Source organism: Pipistrellus hanaki, assembly GCF_964339955.1.
Source record: "Pipistrellus hanaki genome assembly, chromosome: 10".
Classification (NCBI taxonomy): domain Eukaryota; kingdom Metazoa; phylum Chordata; class Mammalia; order Chiroptera; family Vespertilionidae; genus Pipistrellus; species Pipistrellus hanaki.
This window is the reverse complement of record NC_140512.1, coordinates 68,973,724-68,992,256: the sequence shown is the minus strand read 5'-3', so window position 1 is coordinate 68,992,256 and position 18,533 is coordinate 68,973,724. Positions and strand designations below refer to the sequence as shown.

General features: G+C 51.8%; 1 protein-coding gene across 1 annotated transcript; it reads right to left on the bottom strand.

The window, feature by feature from the left end:
• Positions 1-13,691: 13,691 nt before the first annotated feature.
• LOC311629488 (diamine oxidase [copper-containing]-like) lies at positions 13,692-17,828 on the bottom strand. Its single transcript, XM_084897586.1, has 4 exons — positions 16,240-17,828; positions 15,105-15,390; positions 14,218-14,350; positions 13,692-14,010 (listed from the first exon to the last, which is right to left on the bottom strand). Exons 1-4 carry the CDS (start codon positions 17,822-17,824, stop codon positions 13,741-13,743), a joined length of 2,274 nt encoding a protein of 757 aa, XP_084753712.1. The 5' UTR covers positions 17,825-17,828; the 3' UTR covers positions 13,692-13,740.
• Between the last annotated feature and the right edge of the window lie 705 nt (positions 17,829-18,533).

Sequence of the window (18,533 nt, the reverse complement as noted above, 5' to 3'; positions counted from 1 at the left end):
GGGCACACCCTATTCTCCACAGGATGGGGCTCCAGCCAATTCTCAGCACCTCAAGGAAGCCCCCTCTGCTCTCTCCCCCCCTCCCCACCCCGGGCTGGAGGAGGGAGGGCAGCTGGGCCATGTCTCTAATTGCTGTTTAACCCAGCCCTCATTCCCCACACTCCTGTCACCAGCCCTGACCATAGCTCTTCTTTAGGGCCACTCAGAGCCCCACAGAAAGCCAAACTTGTATGAATGACAGTCACAGTGCCTGGGGCAGTTTGACATTAAATAAAGCACTTGGCCATTCTCCCATTTGCTAAGAGTTTCATTCCACTTAGGCCACTCAAGACCATGAAAATGGCCCCATTTGACCTTCCTAGTGCCCCTAATCAGCAAGGCCCCTCAGCGCCTGCAGCTCCCCGTCACCTGACGGAGCTGGAAGAGGAAGCTTTGCCATCACATACGGCCACTTCGCTGCCCGAACCCTCTCCAGACTGTTTCCCTAATGACTGATTTCCTTGCCAGTTAGCATCGAAGTCTTTTGCAGCCAGACCTTATGCTAGTGCTAATTTTAAAATAATGGTAAGACATCATGCTAAATTCTCCTGCTCTGGTTTCTTAGCGATGGCTCTCGCAGACTTCCAACTCACTTATAAGCTGTGATTATAAAATGATGAAGCTGATTGTTTAAACAATTGTTTGTAATATAAAATTAAACAAACAAACAAACAAACAAACAGATAAAAACTTGCCTTGTGCTTGGACTGTCAATAATCATTTTATGTAAATTGCTATTGCAATAAGATGATCAAGGCACATTGAGTTTTATAGGATTTAATATCATGCACCTATGCAGCTTTGAGAAAACTATTACAACTCAATCTTTTACTAAACCCTCATTAATTTTCACATCAACCACCCTTTCTTGATATACAATTATCTAAAGATGTCTCAAAACAGTCACTTTGGAAGGCCCTGTGCTTCAAATTCATTTCAAGAATACCAAGCACTTGAGATAGATGGGCCCCACGTGGTCTGAGCACCAGGACACCTGCCAGGAAAACCCTCTCCAGTGGGTGAGTGTGAAGTCCCACCTGAGCAGCAGGCTGAGCCCCTTCCAGTTCCCTAAGGCCTGTCCACCATCTATGGGGAAAGGTGGGTCACACAGACTTGAAGGTGGAACAGAAAAGCCCTAGGAGGAATCTTTCTCAACCATCAAAAAACATAAGAGCAGTCACAGGGGGCAGTGAGCAGGAGGCCTGCATGCTGTTACCAGCTGCTGCTTATTTGAGAGATTTTAGCTAAGTCTGATACCTGAGCCAGCACAGGCCATTCATATGGAAAAGCTGCTGTAAACAACGTGGGTGGGGCTGCAAATTGGATAGGGTGGGGTCTCAGGGAATTTCCAGGATGCTCCAGTGTGCTCCAGGCTGATGGAGACTCAGATATGGTTACCAGTCAGCCCTATGATGGGGGAGGTTCCAGCATAGGAACAATGACTCCTACAAATACCCCTGTCTGGGAGAAAGCCACCCCCTAGTTCCTACCCTAATGCCAGACAATCCAGTTCCTCCCCATATGTGTCTGGGTCCCCCAAAGCCACCTAGTACTGGGAGTCTAAGTTTGTGTGTGTGCCCTTTAAATGGAACACCTGGGTCTCTAGCAGCCTCCTTGTCACTCAGCCACAATCCCCATGTGTTTTTACAGCCCATAGTTGCGTGGACTTCTCTCCCCAGCTCTGGAATCATGGGCTGGGAGTCTGGTGTGGGGCTGGGACCCCTTGCTTCTCACAGGCAGCTTCTCCACAGATCACCCTCCCAATTAAAAAAATGACACACGTGGATGTTGGATCAGCCCAGCCATGCCTTTGCCCCTCCTACCAGTCTCAATGTGCTTTCTGTTCTACTTCTCTAGTTGTAGAACAGAAAGGACTTCCATTCACCCAGCTTTCAAGCAGTTCTGAATGATGGTTGTTTTGTAGTTTAGTTATTTTAATGTGGCTGTGGGAAGCAGCGTGTATAGGCATTTACCTACACTGTCATCTTGGTTCCCTGAATCATCTTTAACCAGTTACAACATGAGTGATCCGGAGTCCTGAATGTTCGTGGACCTCTGAGAGCTCCAGGAATTCCCCACTGTCCCGCGGTGCTCAGACAGTGGGGAGTGGTTTCCAGCTACCTTTGCTGGGGTGCTCCCTGTGCTAAATCGAAGATTCGCGTGACCTCTCCTTCTGCAGACTCTGGTGTCAGAGCAATAGCTGGGAGGGGAGGGCAGGGAGGCTATGACTCACAGCCTCGCTGAGAGGAAATGAGCAGCAAGGGACACAAGGATGTGGGGTCCTGAGCCTCTGGCAACATGGGCTCTGGCGGGTGGCTGATGAATGCTTCCTTCTGCTGACCACAGGCACACACCCGACAGGCCAACAGTGGCCAAAGCTGAGCTCAAATTGCCAAAACCAGTCTTGGAGTTTTGGAAATTTGAGAGGTTTGGCACAAAGGCCCTGGCACCTGGACACGCATGTGTACACCTAGACTGCCACCCACAGTGTGTGACTGGTGCCCACCTTCTCTCTCTGGGTTCCCTCCTCTTGGTACCCAAGCTGGCCGGAACGCCTTCAGCCCTGACGTTGTGCCCTGGCCTCTGTAGTGAGCGGGGCCCTCAGTCACTAAGACGAGACAGCAGAGGCTTTGGGGGAGAAGCAAAAGCAAGAACAGCGGGAAGGTGACTTCTCTGGCTCTTACCCCAGAGTGGAAAGGAGATGCTTGCGTGTCTGTGGCAAATGTGTGTGTGTGTGTGTGTAGATCCCTGATACATGGAAGGGTGGGATTCAGCAGGTTCATGACAATCCTTAGTTCTCTGGGAGGGACCTGTAAGCCTGTGTGGGAGTTGTCAGGAGAGTCAGAGGCAGACAGAGCTGGAAGAGGGAATGAGACCTGGGGTGGGCCAGGGGATAAAGACTGCCTGGTCCAGAAGCCACGCACCTCAGGGCTGCAAGGAAGGGCCTTAGAGTTAACCTGCCATGTGACAGGGGAAGAAACTGGGTTTCGTGGCGGTGGTGTGACCTCACAGCTCGGTACAGGGTTGATGGGTAGAGCTGGGGTCCAGAGTCCTGCTCGTCTGTAATCAGCACCCGGACAATAGGGAAGCCTCATGATTCTTCATCCTTTTTAAGCTCAGGGTGACAGAAGGGTTTCTGTGTGTTGGCCAGGTGAGAAGGACTCCCCTTTCCTGTCCTCCTCCCAAAGCTCCCTTCACTTGATACCCTCAGGAAAGGCCTCTGGAAGCAGCAGGTTTTTGTAAATTTTCTTGCTGCCCCGCCTCATGCAAAGCAGACAGTTCTCTCCGCTTTCTCCATTTGTGCCTCCACCTGAAGCAGAGCCACAAACACAGCAGCAGGACATGCTGGGCTGGAAGGAGGCGGGCAGAGGGTGGAAGTCCTGTCCTCTCTCTTCTCTCGGGTCTTCGTGGCCCTAGGAAGTTCAAGTAGGACGGGATGCCATTTCCCACTCAGAATCCAGATCCAGGCCTCACCTGCTGCCCTCCCATGGGCATCTCTGCCAAGCCTGGCCTGGGCGCCCCAGCATTCCTCCCATAGGACTGGGCTGGGGTTGGATTCCCGCCTGTCCTCTGTCCTGGGGGAAATGCAGAGGGACCCCCCAACCCCCCCCACCCCCCCGTGGGAGCCTCTGGCAGGTGTGAGTGCGCACAGGTACACACAGCAAGGGGCTCCTCCCGGCGCAGCCTCCACTTCGCTGCCCCCGGGTTCGAGGCGCCCGCGACCCCCAGGTCAGACTCCTCCTCGTGGCTTGGCCCATGCGACTTGGGGAACAGGCCACCCAGGCATCTCGGAGCACTCTCTGTCCTGTTTTCTGCAGCCAGCAGGACTATGAGCCCCCTTACTGAACACTGGGAGCTAGGTGGGGTGCAAAGTGCAAAGAGAGGTTCCCCTGCTCTCTACGCTCCAGACATGGGAGTGGGGGCGTTGTCCAGCTTCCCCTGGTGAGCTAGGCGCCCCCCCACCCCCAGGCTGGACGTGGTGCCATCTCTGCAAGGCCTGCCCTGCCTGCTTCTCAGCTCCTCCGTCCCCAGAGCCATTGGGCCCCTGGGTTTGTGGGCTCTGTGCTCGGTACCCCAGACTCTGGTTCCCCATCCCCTCCGTCTGCCCAGGTCTTCCATTCTGGCCCTCATGACCCCGGGGCAGGCCCTACCATTGATGTTTCATTACATCGGGTATTTCACAGCTTGTCAAATTAATCTAAAACTCTCATCCGACATCCAGTTCAAAGTTTTTCTTCCCAGTTCAGCCTGACTCTGGGTCTGAGGATAGGCAGGTGTTGCTGTCTGTGCCTTGCCTCCCCGGGCTCAGGGCAGGGCTGGGAGGGGCTGAGGAAGTGCCCCTGTCAGGGAGGGCGGGGGAGTGAACGGGGGTGGGGTGGGGTGGGGGGGGAGTTTATCCCTGGAGGGAACGGGAGCAACCCAGGGTGGGGCTGCGGGGCCTGCGATGCTGGAAGGGGAGGAGACAGCACGGGGCAGTGTAGCCTCACAGTACTCGTGGGTCCTGTGTGGGTGGTGTTTCCAGCTTCGGGCTTTACGAAGGATTCACAGACCCCGAAGAGGTCTCATTCAATGATCTGTTGTCTCTTTCTCATTTTTCTTTGTAGTTACCTACCCTAACAGTGAAAATTCAGGCATCTGCTGGAGCTTATGGTCAAGTCTACATCTGTTTACTTACTTCTGGGTGATAAATTGTTCCTGCAGTGACCTGGCTTGCTAGCCCAGAGCCTCCTGCTGGCCACCAACACTGGACACCAGGCTGGTGGCTGATGGTCAGGCCCTCTGGGTATAACTCTCACCCGGACCCTCATCCCTCAGCCTGACATGGATTGTTTGTGGCTCACAGTCAGGGATCCAGTGTAGGAGCAGAGAGCTTTGTGGCTTGGGCACAAATGGTTCCTAACTCCAGATCCTGTGATGTTAGAAGCAATGAAAAGAAGTTGAATGCTTCTCTCCAGAGTGAAAAGTCCCCTCCCTTCTCTCCCTCCTAAAAAAAAAAAAAATATAACAGCTTGTTCTGGCTGAAGTTGCGCAGTGGTTAGAGCATTAGTCCAGAGGTCCATGTCCTGAAGAGTCATGGGTTTAATTCCTGGTCAAGGGCACATACCTGAATTGTAGGTTTGATAGGAGGCAACCAGTAGATGGCTCTCTCCTCCTCCCCCTCCCTCCTTTCCTCTTCCTCCAAATTTCAATGAATAAAATACAAAATATAACAGTTTATGTAATTCACATACAATATAATTCACCCATTCAAAGTGCACAATTCAATGATTTTTAATATATTCACAGAGTTGTGCAACAGTTGCCACACTGGAACATTTTTATTATCCCAACTAGAGGCCTGGTGCATGGAATTCATGCACAGGCTGGGTTCCCTCAGCCTGACTTGCACTCTCTCACAATCCGGGACTTCTTGGGGGGATGTTTGCCTGCCCTCTGGGGATCAGGCCTAAGCTGGCAGTTGGACAGTTCAGTGCCGGAAACCGATCATTGTCACTAGTAGAGAAATGTGGAAAGGAAATCCAGAAGGCTGGTCAACCTTAATTGCTCTAAAGTCTAAATGGTTGGAGTTAATCACTCATTGTTTAGTTGAGACATTGGTAGTTAAAGCAGCCTCCACCTGTTAGTCATATGTAAATTCTTTCTGATTGTCTATTATTGGAATTTCCTGCCTAAAGGATATGCCTGTATCTCATAACCTAAATAAAAGGGATAGCAAGGCCAGAACAGTGGTAGTCCTCCCCGTAGTGGTGGACTCCCGCCTGGCCCCCCATTTCCCAAATTAATTATTTTCTAGTCTCTTTCATTTGTGTGCGGCCTTCTCTAGAACCCGAACCCTGAACTGAAACCCTGAACCACACAGGACATGAAAGGGGCTCCCACAGTCTGGGATCCTTCTTGCAGTCTCGGACCCCTCGCTCCTCACCACCTGCATGCTCACTGCTCCTTAGTGTTGCCGTGGAGGTGGGAGAGGCCCCTGACACCACCAGTGTGCTCACCAGCTGTGAGCCCAACTTCTGGCTGAGTGGTGCTCCTCCTATGGGAGTGCACTGACCACCAGGGGGCAGCTCCTGCATTGAGCGTCTGCCCCCTGGTGGTCAATGCACATCATAATGACTGGTCATTCTGCCGTTAGGTCAATTTGCACAGGATACCCTTGAGCAGCCACTCACGGTTTCTCCCCAACACTCTCCAGTACGAGGCAATCTACAGAGGAGGGAGAAGTTGCACCCTTTTACATGCCCATCGGCGATGGCATATGGTGGCTCCAGTTGCTCTGTGTGCTCTTAGCACTTGCTGTTGTCTGTCTGAGTCTAGCCTTCCTGGCGAAAGTGAAAGGGCATCTCTTCATGGCTTTGATTTGCATTTCTCTAATGAACAATAAGGCTCACCATCTTTTGATATGATTATTGGCCATTTTGTATCTACTGAAAGGAGAAATGGTATTCAAATGTATCTTTTTATTGAGTTGTGTGTGTATGTATTTTTTTCTTTATATTTTTGTTTTGTTAATCTAATGATTAATAATAGCATATTTCAGATGTTAGGAATGATATTAGCATATGGGATGCTATTACTAGGTATACTAGCTAATGCTGAAGACACTCTTTTTAAGTCAATGAAAATGTGATCAGAAAAAGAAAAAGAAAAAGAATTTTTAAAGCACAGTGACTGACTACTTCAGTAAGACTGAAGGTCAAAACTAAACAGTTTCAAAGCAAGTAGACTTCTTGGCCTCTCTTTATAAGAAGTTATTGTTCACTGAACCCCTAGCCCTTTTTGTCGAGGAAGATTAGATGTTTTTGCCCTCATGCTGAAAGATTTGCTATTCCCCTTTCCTTTTATGACATTTATAATCCTTTGTTTTGTAATGGTTCCAAAGCTTTGATACAATGTTTGGACGATTAAAAAATTTTTAAAAAATCACCAAGATAAAAATTGTTGATGTTTTAAATATTGTATTAGTTGTTACAAAAGTGCTTTGTCCAAATCCCAGAATGTTTACCTCAATAATGTGAGGATAAAAGGTTTGAAGGTCATCTTTCTACTGCCCTACAAGTGAAAGCTCTTCAGGCAGGTTTCTGGAATATTGGGCATGATCAAAGATCCGTCTGCTTAAGATATCCCTTGGAAACCAGAAGCAAAGGCAAAGGCAAGCAAGGTCACACGGATTATCACTAGGGAGTGGGCCCCAAGCCTGGTGAAGGACCCAACACAGCAGGAAATGGGGGCGGCTCTGTGCGCCCCTCCAAAGCCCAGTCTCAGACTTTCCTACCAGCTGGACGCTCAGAAGGGAGAGAAGTGAATGATGTGGGTGTGTGGGGCTGCCCCCCTTCCCTCCCCAGTTTGGGTGGATGATAAAGGGCAGGAACGGGAAGGTTAGGCCAGCTCCCAGCTGAGGGTGGCACTAGCTCTTCATGCTGAGGCGTGGGGGAGAGGGAGGAGGTTGCTGCATCCTTTGGTGCATCATCTGCTCTCTGAGACCAGAGTAGAAAGTGTGGGGACGGTGGGGATCTGGGGGAAGCGGTTTCTCCTCTAGCTTGCATTGTCCCTTGTTAACCTATTGAGTTTGGTGGCCAAGTCTAGCTGACCAGGGGTTTGGGTGGCCGTAGGAGCATTTTGGTCACTTCTGAAAGCCACTTGGGTGATTCTGGCCAGGCACCTGGCTGTCTCCAGGGACCAGCCTGCCGCACATTGATTCCCAACCAGTTCCCTGCAGGCCCAGGCTCCCACCATGCAGTCCTCCTTGGCTATGTCCTGCCAATGCAGTCTCCCTTTATAAGCTGGTTGGAGATGGTTCTGTTACTTCAAGTAAAGACAAGAGGAGACTAATCCACAGAATTAAAACAATTCACCAATTCAACAAATGGTGCTTTCCTGGCCAATAAAGAAGTGCCTGTGCTTGTTGGTGGTGCCCCTGTTGCCCTTTTGAGTGCTGGTTGCCCTTTTGACTCAAAAGTGAATCACACGGTGGCCTGAGACAACCCGAGAGGTTTGAAGGCACGGTCTTCGGGGCCTGGGGATGGAGAGTCAGAGAGGACAGAAAGAGTAAGGGGTGCAACAAACAGATAAAACACGTGAGTGCCTTGAAGACATTCGCTGCAGGAAGGCAGGCATCTGGCCGCTCTGTCTTTAGCCTTCCAGGCCTCCAGGTCCTCCCCAGGCACACCTGTCAGGAACATGAACTTGGACCCAGTGTTGCAAACAGTAGGCTAGCCTCAGAGCCTGGGTTTGGTGGGAACCTTTGGCAGGGGAGTCTCAGCAGCTCAGGGCGCCACCTAGTGCCCAGCTGGTGGCGATGCCGGCAAATCGCTTCCCCGCCCCTGCCTTGCCCCTTAGAACAAAGAAAGGGAGCCCAGAAACAACAGGCCTTCAGTGCCTGGGAAGTCCTGGCAGAGGGAGGGTAGGGAGGTGATGAAGAAACAAGCCCCTTGCTCTTTTGACATGTACCCTTGAATTCACGTGTCCTTGTAAAATATGCTTCTTTGCTGCCTGAGGTTTAAAAATAGTGCTTCTTTTCTCTGTCCTTCTTCAGGGTCCTTACTGTTACTGAAAGAGGAATGGCTGGGTTGCTTGGGTGCAGTGTTTTGTTCTTGTGCCCCAGCTCCTGAGTGTGGGAAGTTGAGAGTTATTGAAATATCCCGCCACTCTATTTGTTCACGCTGTACCCCTTTCTTTCCTTTCAAATTTCCATTTCCCCAGTTGTAGTGAGATGTAACTGACATGTTACATTGCATCAGTTTTAGGTGTATGATGTGATGATTTGAAACATGTAAATAATGCAAATGATCACCGCAACAAGTTGTTAACACCCATCACCACGCAGAGTCACAATTTTTTTCCTGTGATGAGAACTTTGAGGATCTATGCTCCTACCAACTTTCAAATGTGTAATAAGGTATTGTAAACTACAGCCATGCTGTACATTACAGCCCCAGAAATGGTTATAACTGGGGTTTGTACCTTTTTTTTTCTTTTCTCATTTTTTTTTTTATTAAGGTATTATATGTGTACATACATTACGGGTTTGTTTCTTTTGAGCACTGTCATCCATTCCATTTCTGGCAACAACTACTAATCTGTTCCGTTTCTGAGTTCCGTGTCTGTTCAAACAATTTAGAGTTAAAGGAATATGAAACCTGAAAAAGTAACAAGACGTTTACTCTGCTTTGCTTGAGGAATGCCACATGTATTTTTTCAGGTTAAAAAAAAAATCCTTTTATTTTGAAATAATTATAAAATCACAAGGGATAGCAGAAATAGTACCAAGAATCTGAGTCCCCTTCATCCCGATTTCCCCAGTGGTGACATCTTAGTGCTGTGTACAAAGTCACAACAGGACCTTGATGTTGGTACACTGCTAGCTATGCCACAGAAGGGACTCAGTTTCCACCATGTTTATCTCTGGCGTAGACCTGTGAATCCACCACAAAAATCAAGATGCAAAACTCACCTGCTGCCTCCCTCTTCTATTCACATGCATCGCCCACTCCTACTCATCTCTCCATCCTGATGGTTTCCTCATTTCGAGATACCATCTGGATGATATCATTCTGGATGCATTGTCTTGGGGTGGACTTTTCTTTTTGCCAAGCATAATGCCTGGATCACAAGCTCATTGCTTTTCATTGCTGATCAGTGCTCTGCTGTACAAAGTTTGTTCAGGGATTTCTCCATTGAGGGACATTTGGGTTGTTTCCAGTCCACTATCCTCTCTAATAAAGAGTAATATGCAAATTGACCATACCACAATAAGCCATGCCTATCAGCCAATCAGGAGTGAGTGTGCAAATTGACCCAACCAAGTTGGCTATGGCCATGGAGCAAGCAGGAGGCTTCAATTTCCTAGGCAATGGAGGACGCCAAGCTTTCTGTACACCCTGGCTGGCTCTGGACTCCACTCAAGGCTACAAATTTTCAATTATAGAAGATTGCTGCTCAAGATGGCCAGAGGAGAGAAGAGTTGAGAGGGGCCAAGCGTGCAGAGGAGGGTAGTTATGGCTGACCAGGTGGACAGAGGAGGGAAGTTGGGGGTGACTGGGAGTACAGAGAGGGGCAGTTGGGCGGACCCAGGTCTGCAGGGGAGAACAGTTAGGGGCAAACAGGCTGGCAGGGGAGCACTTAGGCATCAATCCGGCTGGCAGGAGAGTGGTTTGGGGGTGATCAGGCTGGTAGACAGAATGAGTTAGGGGTAATCCAGAAGGCAGGCAGGCAAGCAATTGGCCAGCAGTCCTGGATTGTGAGAGGTGCCAGATTGGAGAGGGTACAGGCTGGGCTTAGGGACACCCAGCCCCCATGCACGAATTTTGTGCACCAGGCCTCTAGTGATGAATAAGTCTGCTGTGAACATTAGTTTATAGTTTGTGGTTTTTTGTCTTTTTTTTTTTTTTTTTTTTTTGTGAACATAGGAATCCCTTTCTCTTGGCTCAATGCCCAAAAGTAAGACTGCTGGCCATGTGTAAGTGCAGGTTAGTTTTATCTATTTTTCTAAAATGGAAAGAAGAAACTGCAGATTACGCGATGTGGATTTAGAAGAGGCCCCAGGACAGGGGATCATGCAATGCAATAGAGCATCCAACTCATTTCATGTGCAGTAATAAATTACAGACATCACACCTAACTTGGAGAGCAGAGAGAATTTTATTGTTTTTTTTACAGAGAGGAAGAGAGAGGGATGGAGAGTTAGAAACATTGATGAGAGAGACACATCGATCAGCTGCCTACTACATACCCCCTAGTGGTTATGTGCCTGCAACAAGGTACATGCCATTGACTGTATTGGAACCTGTACTCTTGAGTCCACAGACTGACACTCTATCCACTGAGCCAAACCGGTTAGGGCTAATCATGTCGTTTTAGCAAAAATAGTTTATTGCCATGATAATTTAGGGTTAAGTGTATAGTTGCTGCAATTTGCATAAGCTTGAATTTAGGTAAAAATGAAATATTATGGCAATAGGCATATTGATTGGATATTTATTTCCTTTTGGGAGGCAGAAAGTACTTTGCAGATCACATGCCATATTGCTATGTTGCTCCTTGAAAGGAAGAGGCCTGGGGAATGGCTAAGGCCAGGGTTTGGGCTGCAGGCCCAGCCTCTTGGGCATGTGGCCTTAGTCTGAAGGGCCTACACTTAGTTTAATTCTCTGTTGTCACCATCTTCAAATTCTTCCTTTTTGTAATCTTACCTGAGGACATGCTTAGAGAGGAGAGAAAAGAAAGATAGAGATGGAAAGAGAGAGAGAGAGAGAGAAAGAGAGAGAGAATATTGATGTGAGAGAGAAACATTGGTTGCTTCCCATATGTGCTCCAATGGGGATCGAATCTGCAACCTGGGTATGTGTTCTGGCAACCTTTCAGTGCATGGGATGAAGTTCGAACCAACTGAGCCACACCACAGGGCACCACCTTCAAATTCTTAACTTGTGAACCAGGGGCCTGGCCTGCAGTTTCATTTGGGGCCACAAGTTATGTTGCTGGTCCTAGAGGGCTGCTGTCCCCAGCAGGCCAGGCTGCTGGCTTATATGTAAGCTGAGACTTCTCTGCCACTAGGAAGGACAGGTGGCTGATTCTGGAATGTGTGTAAGTCCACAAGGAAGATTCGAGGCACCCAGTGGCAAGGGGGATGACACTGGAGGTTTGGTCCACAGGGAACCTGGTGGGTTAGACAAAGGCCACCAGTACTGTATCCACGAGTCAACTCCACGGACTTCGTGGTTGACACCATTCTAACTGTGGTTCTTGTAGAAACCTTGTCCCATCTCTGCTGCCTTCAGCCCCTGTGAGTGCTAGCAGGCTCCTGTCAAGAAGTCCTGGTCCTTTGGCTGGTGAGCTGGGCCACCCCTTGTAGCTGGACTTGGGCTTTTCCAGGGCACCTATATTTTCAGAGGCCCAGTCAGCCTGGTCATGAGGATTCTGGGGTCTCCTTATCTTGAGTCAGGGTCAAGGTTTGGGTAGGGACATCTGGTAGTCTCCCTTCTCCCACCCAAGGAGAGCCTGAGGATAGAGCCACCTTCCCGGCCCGGATGCTGTGCCCTTGGGAATTCTGGGGTCACAGCTGTGCTCTAGGCCAGACCAGACTTCCAGTCTCAAAATGAGATGACCGTCCGGGACAGCTCTCTCAGTGGCACTGCCCTGTCTCTCTGGCTTGTCTCCCCAGCGTGACCCAGACTTCTGAGGAATGGGATTCTAGCTTCCTTGTCTTTGTCCCCCTATGTATCCTGGGTTTGCATCAGGCTTAAAGCAAGGATAAGCATGAGAGCAATGCTGGTAAGTAGACTCCAGGGACTAAAGGGAAGGAGGTGGGAAACTGGTTGCCAGTGAGGACCACCAGGGACCGGATCTTATGAGAGGGAGAAGTGAACTCTCTGGGGTACTTGGGGCTCCTTTCTCAGGGGCAAGGCTCAGGTTCTCTTGCCATCTCCTTAGGGGGAGACAGTGTGGTCATCGCCAAGGGACCAGCCCAAATCATGTTTTGGGCCAAGGGACAAAGAAGGGACAGGGTGGGGAGGGCAGGGGTTGAGGAGTAGGTGTACTTTTGTGTACTTGCATTTACTAAGCTGTGGGTCGGTCCCTCAGTCCCTCCACAAGCATGGCTGGGCACCCACTAAATGCTGCCTGGGACCGACCCTGAGATTTAGGAGCAGATGGGCCTCTGAGAGTGGCTTCCTATGAGGGAAGAGCTTCCAGGGCAGGACTAGTGCTCTCAGGGCCACCACAGAGCTCCCCCACTTCTCCGGACAGGTGAGGACAGACAGCGGTCAAGAGTCTGCAAGCAGAAGAGGGACTTCATGTGACTTTGCTGGCACCTTGCTTGTGGATCTCCAGCCTGCAGTGCTGTGAGCAATAGACTTCTGGCCAGAAGCCCCGGCCTGTGGCATTTTGTCATAGCTGTCTGACGGGACTAAGAGGGCAGGTAGCCACTTTCCTAGAGCTTTTATAAATCAATATAAACACGTCTGTAGACTTTTAAGGAAATATACATTCTCCTCTTATGCGGAAGTTGGCACGCTGTTGAGATTGTTCTATGCTAGTGTTCTTTTCCTCCTTAGGTTTCCCCATTGGTACAGAGAACACGCTCTTTCACGCTTCTTTTATGATCCCCTAGAATTGCACTGTGTGGATGTGCCTTAGTTTATTCAGACCTACAAGCTCTCTCTCATAGATGGGCATTTGGGTTGTTTCCAGGCATTGCTATGACAAACAGCTCTGCAGTGATTCTCTGTGTACACACTTGTTTCTGTGTTTGTGAGCAGAGCTCTGGGATAAAGCCCTAGACATTTGATCGATATGTCCAAGGGTAGAGGCATTGGCAATTTTGCTATATTTTTCCCTTAGCATCTCCCTACAGTTGCACTAATTTGCCCGCCCCTTGGTGACCTAGCGGAGTTCCCCACAAACTCCCTAGAGGGAGCTGTCACTTCTCTGGAGAGAGGCATTTAACACCCATGTGACAGGTAAAGTTCCTGTTTCAATGGTTGCCATTTGTCTTTGTAATGGAGGTCTTTTCTGGGATGGAGTAGACCAAGGTGAATGGAAGCCAAGGAAGGGCAGGGGTGTGTCTTGCCCGCTGTGGCCCTCCCCCCCCTCCCCCCCAAGAAGCAGCACTTGGAGCTGAGCTCTGGAGGGTTTATTATCTGTCCCTGGGTGGTGGGGTGGGGGACTTGGGCTTGTAATGAGGAGTTAGCTGGGGGCAGGAGCCCTTCACACAGGCCTGTAAGTCCCATTGTAGCTAAGGGGGGTAGGCGTGAAGCAGTGCCTGCCCTCCTTAGGGATCCATCGCTGCACGTAGTTGGGGCCCTTGTCCCGAGGCCACACGATCACGGTGTCCCTGGATGCCACGGATGGGTCCTCGGGGAAGAAGTTGAAGGGCCGGAGCAGGAAGCCCGCGGAGTTGCCCGGGGTGGCCGTGTTGGGGATGTCCTCTGAGTGGGGGATGTGCAGGAAGCCCACTGTCACCCAGGCCACCAAGTCCTGTGGGAGAGAGGGGTGGGCAGCACTGATGGGCTCAGAGAGGTGAGGGGTGAGCCATCCCTCCAGCTCTCCTTATAAGGAATGGGCAGGTCTGGGGACCACTGAGCTTGCTGTCCACACAGCAAGATGCTGCTGGCACAGGTCCCGGGACAGGACGGGGCACAGCTCTAGTCTTGGGCTGGGGCAGAAAGAAGGAGGGGCCAGTACCTCTTCTTCAATGTTCTCATTGTTTTGAAGAAACTCCTCAAAGACCACAGGCGGGTCCCAGGGGTCGTGCTGGTTGTAGAGGCTGCTGCTGTGCAGCTCAGACTCCCGGTACTTGGTCACTGCCAGGGGGTACCTGCCGGGCAGAGCAGCCAGGAGGCTCTGGGAACTGGGGTGGCCTAGCTGCACCCGGGGAACATCTGCAGGGTCCATGTCGGTGCTTTCCCTGATTTCCACATCATCTCCTGGGTCTGTCAGTCTGACCGATGGTCAGCTGGGGCTCAGGTGCTCAGAACAGGCTGTCCACTCTCCTCTTCAAACACAGAGCCACCCTCCTGGAACATACACATGCACACACACCCACACACATACGTGCACACACATATCCAGATACACTGCTACATAGACCCAGAGTCTCACAGACAGAAACAGCCACACCAGATACGGGGAAATGTAGGGAGAGGCTACAGGCTCAAGCCTTGGACTGACCTGTGGCAGAGCCCTCCCAAACAGTTAAGATTGGCCTTATAAGCCACCTTTGTTCCTGGGTAGCTAATGGGCTGTGGGAGGTGCAGCAAGTACTGCCAAACCAAGGCTGGAGAAAAGAAATAGATCTGAAACTCGGAAGAACTTTGCAAACATGTTGACCACTCCCCTTGTTTTGCTGTGTGGAATCTGACTATAAAACAAAGCTTCCGCTTGCAGGCTGGGTCACTGTTTCCTCAGCCAGGTTGTGCTCCATCTTGTTTCAGATGAGTTCTCTTGTCTGTCTTCTTTAATCCTTCACCGCCTGTCCTCAGGTTCATCTCTAGCATGCTGGACTTGGTTCAGGGAAACACAGGACAGGGCCTCCAGCCTCCCCTCCTCCCCCTGCCTCCCAGCCTCCTCACCTGGCCCAGGTGACAGCCCGCTCCTCCTGCCAGCCGGGCGGCAGCACCTGCTCAGCCATCGAGTTGATCTGCAGCTTATAGCTGCGCTGGTGGCCCCAGCGGTTCTCCTTGGGGCTGGAGAAGAGCAGGTACTTGGGCAGAGTCTGTCCGAAGCGGAAGGCCGCCTGGCGCTCCCGGGAGTACCCCTTCTGCTCTAGTGTTGGCTGGACCAGCTGGTGCTCCGGGCTCCAGGGGTTGGTGATGTTTTCTAGCTTCATGCCCAGGGTCTGGAAGCTATTCTTGATGCCTGCATGTGTGAAAGGAGATGCAGAATGAGGATCCAGCTCCCAAAACACCCTGCCCCATTTTACACTGAGTTCTCCACCCCAGACCACATCCAGCAGCACATCACGGGCAAAGAGAATGTTGGGGATTCGTATGGAGCCTGCTGTGGGGGAAGGAAAGGAATGAACACAAAAACCACCAGGGAAACCAGAGGACGATGAGATAGGTCACAGTTGCTGTGCTTGTTGTGGTGGGACTGTGGGCAGTTCCTTGGAGCCCTGGGCCCCAGGCTGTGGCCTGTCCTGCAGTCCCAGAGGGCGTTCCTCTGTCCCCAGGCAGGGACTGTGTCCAACCTGCTGTGTACGGGGTGTGGAAAAGGGGGTTGTGCCGGGTGGGGAGGTTGGAGTTAGGAAAGGGAGTCGGCTAACTGGCCCTGGAGGCTGGTTCTGACTTGATGTCAGGCCACATCCTGCCCAACGCCGCGGTGACACCACTAACCCAGGAGACACAGTGACTAACCCCCATGGACTGCATCCACCTCCAGGTGCCAGGCAGCAGCGACCTTGCTGACATTCGAGGCACTGTCCTCTCTGCTACCCTGAGTGCACCTTTCTGCCGACCCACCCGGCCCAGGGGTCAGCGCAGCCCCAGGGCAGACACAGGGTCCAGGCTGATGCACCTTGGGGCAGCACTGAGTGCTGTTCCCGGTCATCCTTCCTGGGGCACAGAGAATCAATCCTGCAGGCTCAGAAGCTGGCAGGGCACGTTCTCCTGATGGTGTGCCTGGGGGGCACAGCGTCATCTCCACAGTGGAGTTAGAGTCTGCACACGGATGTCTGATCTGGGGACGTTTGATGCCAGGGAGTCCTACCTGCCACGTCCAGGTCTACGCGGTAGTGCACCAGGTGAGTGTGCATGTTGCCGAGCAGGTGCGTGTGCAGGCGCATCCCGTAGCGCAGCCCCTCGGGCGTGTAGAAGGTGGCGTGCACGTAGCCTGTGGCATGCATCTTGCCCTCCATCACCCCGTTGGGGTAGAAGATGAAGTCCCAAATGTAGTCGTAGTTGTAGACTGTGGACGTGGTCCGCAGCACCAGCACCTGGCCCTCGAGCCCTCCATAGAAGGTGAAGCCTCCTTTGAAGTCGGAGTCAAAGTGGCGCCGAATGGGCACCCCCATGGGCATCTCAAAGACACAGAGGGCCCGGGGGTAGCGAACAGGGTCGTCGGCATCGTAGTAGTGGAAGGCATCCAGGAAGGTGGCCGTCTCCGGGCAGTCGATGCCAGTGGCCAGCTCATGGGTGAGGGTGCCCAAACCCCAGGCTCCGTCCATGTACTTGGTCTGCATGCCCGCGGGTGTGTGGCCTCCATACAGCGACACCGCCTCCTGGAGGCTCACCTCGTAAGCAATGCGCTCCCCACCGAAATGCACGTTCAGCACCTGCAGCCCCGTGGAGGACCGCAGCCTGTAGGCGAAGCTCCAGCCGCCGTAGAGCACGGCGTTGCCCTCCAGCCTGTAGCGGGGGCCGTGGGGCTGGACCACGTGGGGACCCTTCCAGGTGAAGGGGCTGGGGAAATGCCCACGTGGCTTGTAGGAGGAGAAGAGGGGTGGCTCCCCCTTGCCTTTGGCCCCCGGGCCCTCTGGGGGCAGGTCCTCCAGGATAACCACGTCCACCTGTCCGGCACGGTACTTCCGAGCCAGCTCTTCTGGGCTTTGGTAGAACTTCCCGTTGTACCAGAGCTGCTCCACTGCCCAGTCCTGGGTGTTCATGCTGCTGTGGTTCAGGAGGAGCTCCAGGCCTGTGGGGTGCAAGAAGAAGCCTTCCACAGTGCGCTGAAAGATGATCCACGTGCGGCGCTCTCCTGAGGCCAATCCAGAAGGGGACACGTCAGTGTAAGTCAGGCATCGGGTTTGGCAGTTGTGGAAGGAGAAGCCCGTGGTGTCCAGGAAGAATTGGTGCAAGGGCCTGGTGGCCTCCTTCAGGGTGTGGTCCAGTAGGACATACTCCGCCGAGGTGATGGGCCTGGAGTTCCAGGACAGCCGGTGCCCAGACCTGGGGGGCAGCAGGCGCATGTAGTGGGGCCTTGGCAGGGGCCCCACGGCAAACTCTGTGATGTTGGGATGCTCCTGGGCTCCGAAGAAGATGACGGCACGCGCCTCCCTTGCGGGCCGCCTCTGACCGTGGTCCAGAAATTTCAGCACCTGCTGCTTCCTGGGCAGCAGCATCTCAATGAGGAACACGGAGTTCTTGTTGATGGTCTCTGCTCGGGAGGGCTCCAGCCTCAGGTCCTTCTGGGCCCGGAGGAAGTTCTGCACGGCTTTCAGTTCCTGGGCGCTCAGGTCAGCGAACACCCCGGCCTGGCTGCGCAGGGTCCGGGGGAACTGAATCGCCATGGCCAGTGTCTGCAGCATCAGGATGGCAGCCAAGGCCCAGCTGAGGGCTGGGCTCTCTTGCCTCATGGCTCAAAAATGCGGGAGAGATTAACTTAATTGTTTTATGGGAAGACAAGGGTTTCTACTAGGCTCGCCCTGTAGTTTCCCTATAGACACAGCTTCATCCCTTGGCCACCACGCCAGGCAGAGGCCATCCTAAGGCGGCTGGGGCCCCAGGCTGCTCAGATCTGTGCTTTCCATTGATTTTAATTCCACACTCTCCTCGCTTGTCAGTAAGCCTCATTTCCTGCAGATGGTCCAGCCCCTGTAGATGGTCCTATGTCAACTCCACTTTCCCCTTATCTGTGCATTATCTCAGCGTGGCTACACCCCCACTGAACTGGGCTAAGACCAAGGGGTAGTTAGCTTATCAATGTGATATTCAGCAGGGCTGAAACTCAGGATAATATTGCTGTTGGCCAAATGGATCAAGGTAATTCCTAACCTGAGAATACTTTTACTGTTTACCAAACTTTACCTTTGATATTCCTGTATGCATTCCTAAAGGGCAAATGTGTATTCAAGTGAATAAAAGCAAATGGGACCCAGAAGTCAGAAAGCCCCTCTACTAGAGAAAGGATTTCTGCTTGCCCTCCTCCACCCATGCCTTCTGAATTCATATTTTTTGTCTAGTGTCTTTGTTTGTGCATGGAACTTTTTCTAGGTTATGAACCCTACCTGCAAATGGATGCAGCATTCTGATCTGGTACCTCGTAAGGGACTTGGAGAAGAAGAC